General features: G+C 51.2%; 1 protein-coding gene across 1 annotated transcript; it reads right to left on the reverse strand.

Moving 5' to 3' along the window:
* Nucleotides 1–1038: 1038 nt before the first annotated feature.
* FAM25A (family with sequence similarity 25, member A) lies at nt 1039–4061 on the reverse strand. The gene is made up of 3 exons (XM_012651281.1): nt 3982–4061; nt 2751–2813; nt 1039–1199 (listed from the first exon to the last, which is right to left on the reverse strand). The coding sequence occupies exons 1-3, from the start codon at nt 4052–4054 to the stop codon at nt 1066–1068; spliced, it is 270 nt and encodes an 89-aa protein (XP_012506735.1). The 5' UTR covers nt 4055–4061; the 3' UTR covers nt 1039–1065.
* Nucleotides 4062–4264: the final 203 nt, after the last annotated feature.

A 4264-nucleotide genomic window follows, 5' to 3' on the forward strand; every position in this document is an offset into this window, starting at 1 on the left:
TTGGAGACTCCTGGGCTGTTCAGAAACTTGTGAGGCCAGTGTTAGAGCCAGAAATATGGTGAACACCTAACTTATTCTTTAACCAAAACGCCTTTTCTTCTAATTTCTGCTGAGAACAAATTTTGCTTCCAGCAAGATTAATAAAGGATGCTGTATTTTTACAAGTCATTTCTCTTTCTTGATTCCAATTGTTTTTCTTTTCTTTCTTTTTTTTTTCTTAATTTTTTGAGACTGGGGTCTGGTTATGTTGCCTAGGCTGGTCTTGAACTCCTGGGCTCAAGTGATCCTCCTGCCTCAGCCTCCCGAGTAGCTGGGACTACAGGCACATGCCACCGTGCCTGGCAATTCCAAACATTTTAAGCCAAATGCTACTTTAACATATGTTCAACTTCTATGATACTGACTTGCTTATGGGAGGAAAGAGAGAAGACCAGGCATTCTTGCCCACTACTGCCCACTACCAGCAAGCCTGACCCAAGTCTCCAAGTGGAGATTCAACACTGGCTTCTAGGACCAGTAAGCAATGGACTCAGTTCCTCCTTGACCGGATTCTGTAACTGTCCAGCAGAAACTTACGTGAAGCATCTCCGTGGGAGCCTGCCCAGCTAAACTCTTACCAGGTTGATGTGTTATGCCCCCGAGTCCTGTAAGAACATTTCAAGAAAACCCCAAAAACATGCAAGACAAATTATGGTCCTCCCTTGGGATGTCTTTAAAGCATTGGCGTGCCCGAAAGCTATTAATATACATAGTTTCTGAAGAAACAGCCTTTTAGGAAACGTAGCATAGACACTAACGATTCTTTAAGAGCTCCTTACTGATGAGAAATCTTAGAATGTGAGAGAGAAGCATCCGACTCATCAGGGGAACCTCCTCACCCCGCAGCGGGTGTTCTGCGCTGGCGTCCACTGGCAGAGGAGAAACCGGGGACATGCACAGTGTTTCCGCTGAAAAACACTTGGCCTAGCATTTCCATCCAAATAGAAATAAATCCAGGACTCAATGTACACATTTCAGGGCTATTTATTCAGATTTGGGAAGGGTCGGTGGCGGTGGCAGCTGTGCTCACTGTCCCAGCTTGCCTAGGCCCTCCGCTGCGTGGGTGACGGCATTTGTGACTGTGTTGGTCACTGTCTCAGTGACCTCCTTCACCACTTTGTCCCCTGACTCCTGGGCCTTCTTTAAGGCGTCAGCAATAGCTGTTGGGAAGAAAGAGGAAGAATGTCTGGGTGAGCCATTCCCTGGGCGAGCGTCCCCTGGAGTGGTTGTGGGACGCGGCAGTCTTACTAGATATGTCCCTGGAGCAGCCCAGTGGGACCGAGGGCAGCAGGGCTCCTAGCAGAATGAATTCAGACCCGGTCTACTGGAGTGAGACTGAGCATCTGCTCCTGGGTGTATTGGCTACTTATACTTCACCTTTCTGCAAACCGCCTGCTTCAATCTTTTGGCCATTTTTATATTGGGCTGCTGCATTGGATTATCATTTTTATTACAAATATTTTTCATCAGTTTGTGATTTTTCATTTGGCTCGGTTTATAGTTTGTTGGGGTATTTTTTACTGTGGAACACTTTGAAGTTTTCTATCGTCGAATTTACCTAGTATTTCCTTATGGCTGCTGGGGTTTCTGCCGTAGTCGAAAAGATCCTCCCGTCCCTGAGATGGCCGCATAGTCTCCTGTGTTGCTACCATGGTCTGAGCTGTTTGTGTCCCCCAAGTTCACATGTCGAAATCCTCCCCCCCAATATGACGGTGTTCAGAGGCTGGGTTAGTGCCCTTATGAAAGAGACCACAGAGAGCCAGCTGGCTCCTTCCATGCGAGGACACAGCTGGAAGTCGCCATCTAGGAACCAGGAAGGGGCCCTCAGCAGACACCTGCCTTACTCCTGGACTTCCCAGCCTCTAGAACTGTGGGAAATAAATTTCTGTTGTTTACAAGCCACCCAGTTTATGGTATTTCTTTACAGCAGCCTGACTTAACACGATTATCATCTAACAATTTAATAAATTCATTTGTTTAAATTTAAGTCCTTGGCCGGGCGCGGTGGCTCACGCCTGTAATCCTAGCACTCTGGGAGGCTGAGGCGGGTGGATTGTTTGAGCTCAGGAGTTCGAAACCAGCCTGAGCAAGAGCGAGACCCCGTCTCTACTAAAAATAGAAAAATTAGCCGGGCGTGGTGGCGCATGCCTGTAGTCCCAGCTACTCGGGAGGCTGAGGCAGAAGGATTGCTTGAGCCCAGGAGTTTGAGATTGCTGTGAGCTAGGATGACGCCACGGCACTCTAGCCCGGGCAACATAGTGAGACTCTGTCTCAAAAAAAAAAAAAAAAAAATTAAAAATTAAAAAATTCAAAAAATTAAATTTAAGTCCTTGATCCATCTGGAATCTATTTTGTTGAAAAGGAATGAGGCTTACGTATGCTTTTTACATAGTCCTATTCACAGCACACATACACACATAATATTTATGTAAATATGTATTCATATAAACATACGATTTTTTATCTTAAATGTTTTGTCCCAGCGCGCTGTCACATAGTCTTGTGACCCTGTTTTCTTAACGTTCCACAGAGAGGACTAACTAGATGGAGCCCTAACGCAGAGCGATTCTGTGGCCTCGATGCGCATGGATTATCGCACACCAGCTGAAAGGATGCAACAGCAGGGCAGGGTTGGACCTGGTTAGTCGAAGAAGGGGTTGGCCCCAGCACCCAGCTTCCCTGCCTCCCCACCTGCCCCCCGCCCGCCTCACCTTTCTCTCCAACCTGCTTGGCGTGGTCCACCACCTCCTTCACCACTTCCTCCACGGCATGAACTGAAACGAGACAGGTCCAGAGTCAGGGCACCTGCAGGCCCAGGCGCCTCTGGACATCCAGGGCGAGGCTCTGGGATGCTGCCCCCAGACAGGATGGGCTGGTTCATGGCTTCCTTCAGAGATGCTGGGAGACAGCCGAATGAGCCAGCTGGATCACGGGGCCCCTGCCCCTGCCCCTGCCTGGCGGGCCTGGAATGCCCACGAGCCAGCCCTCCTGCCAGCTGGGGCCCGGAGCCCAGGCCAGGCCTGTTTGCCAGGTCACAGCCCAGCAGGATGTACGGGCTGTCCTGCCTCGGGTCAAATCCTGAAGCCTCTTCCAACAAAACTAAGTCCCCCAAAGCAATTCCTCCAATAAGAGGGAATTGTCTGCCCTCCTCCGGCGTGTAAGGTGTGGGTGGGAGCGTGCTAGATCAGAAAGATTTCGGAGTCAGAAGAACTGGTTCTAATTCTTACTCCACCCTCCACTGCTTGGTTTCTTCATCTGTAAAATGGAAGTAATGCAAAGCTAGAGGGCTAGTGAAAGATTAATGGGGTGGTCGACGCCGGCTGCAGAGTTGCAAATGAAGTAAGGACGTCCTGCAGCCATTTCAAACAAGGACGGCAAACTTCAGCACGAACTTCTTCCCAGGAACGTCCGACAGGAGAACGAGCCTTCCCGCACAGTCTGGGCTTCTGCATACGAAATGGGTTTCCAGGGACTTGGGAGAAATTGGAAATGTCCTTTTTGACTTTGAACAGAATCAGACTTAGTGGCTTCTTAATGAAGAAATATTTGAAACTTTAAAGTTATGGTAAAAATAAAAATCCGTCTTCCTTTTTCTGCATAGGCTATTCGGGAGAGGCTGTTTTGACACAGAAGGGCTCCCCAGGTCTCCAGAGGGAAGAGCCCAAGCCACCAGCTGCTCACCTAGGACTTGGGCTGCCCCCTGTCCCCAGGAGCCTCCTCTGGGCTGGTCCCTCCTGGCCCTCAGCCACAGACCCGGGGGGCAGGCCGAGCCTGAGTCACGGCACCCGCTTCACGCTGAGCTACCCCCCAGCTTGCACCCCCGGCTGCGTCAGGTCCTGGTGAGGCTGGTAGGCAGGGATCCCCGCGGGGCCAAGGCCCTCTCCTGCCTGCTGGGATCAGCTTCTGGCAGGCCCAGGTGGAAAAGATCCCCAGGGTCCTTACCGGCTCCCTCAGTGGCCTTCTCAGTGCGGTGGGCCAGGCCCTCAGCGGCAAGTTTCCCCAGTCCTCCGAGCATTGTGCGGCAGCAGGTGGTAGCCAGGTAGGATGCGGGGGACTGGTCCAACGTGCTTTTATAGACGCCTCTGCTGCCTCTCCAGGTTCTGGGGCACCAAGCCCCCACCCCAGCCCAGTAGGAGGCTGGGCAGGTGAGTCAGCAAAGGCAGTGGCAGCAGGAAGAGGCTGGGCGGAGCCGCCCCAGCAGTGGGGTGGCAGCTTTGCTCCTCTG

This window comes from Propithecus coquereli, unplaced genomic scaffold (assembly GCF_000956105.1).
Source record: "Propithecus coquereli isolate 6110/MARCELLA unplaced genomic scaffold, Pcoq_1.0 Scaffold351, whole genome shotgun sequence".
Taxonomy (NCBI): Eukaryota; Metazoa; Chordata; class Mammalia; order Primates; family Indriidae; genus Propithecus; species Propithecus coquereli.

Coding starts and splice junctions, on each gene's coding strand:
- FAM25A (XM_012651281.1), bottom strand. CDS start 4,054: ATGCTCGGAGGACTGGGGAAACTTGCCGCTGAGGGCCTGGCCCACCGC. Junction 2,814..3,981: donor GAAGGCCACTGAGGGAGCCG/GTAAGGACCCTG, acceptor GTCTCGTTTCAG/TTCATGCCGTGGAGGAAGTG. Junction 1,200..2,750: donor CAAGCAGGTTGGAGAGAAAG/GTGAGGCGGGCG, acceptor TCTTCCCAACAG/CTATTGCTGACGCCTTAAAG.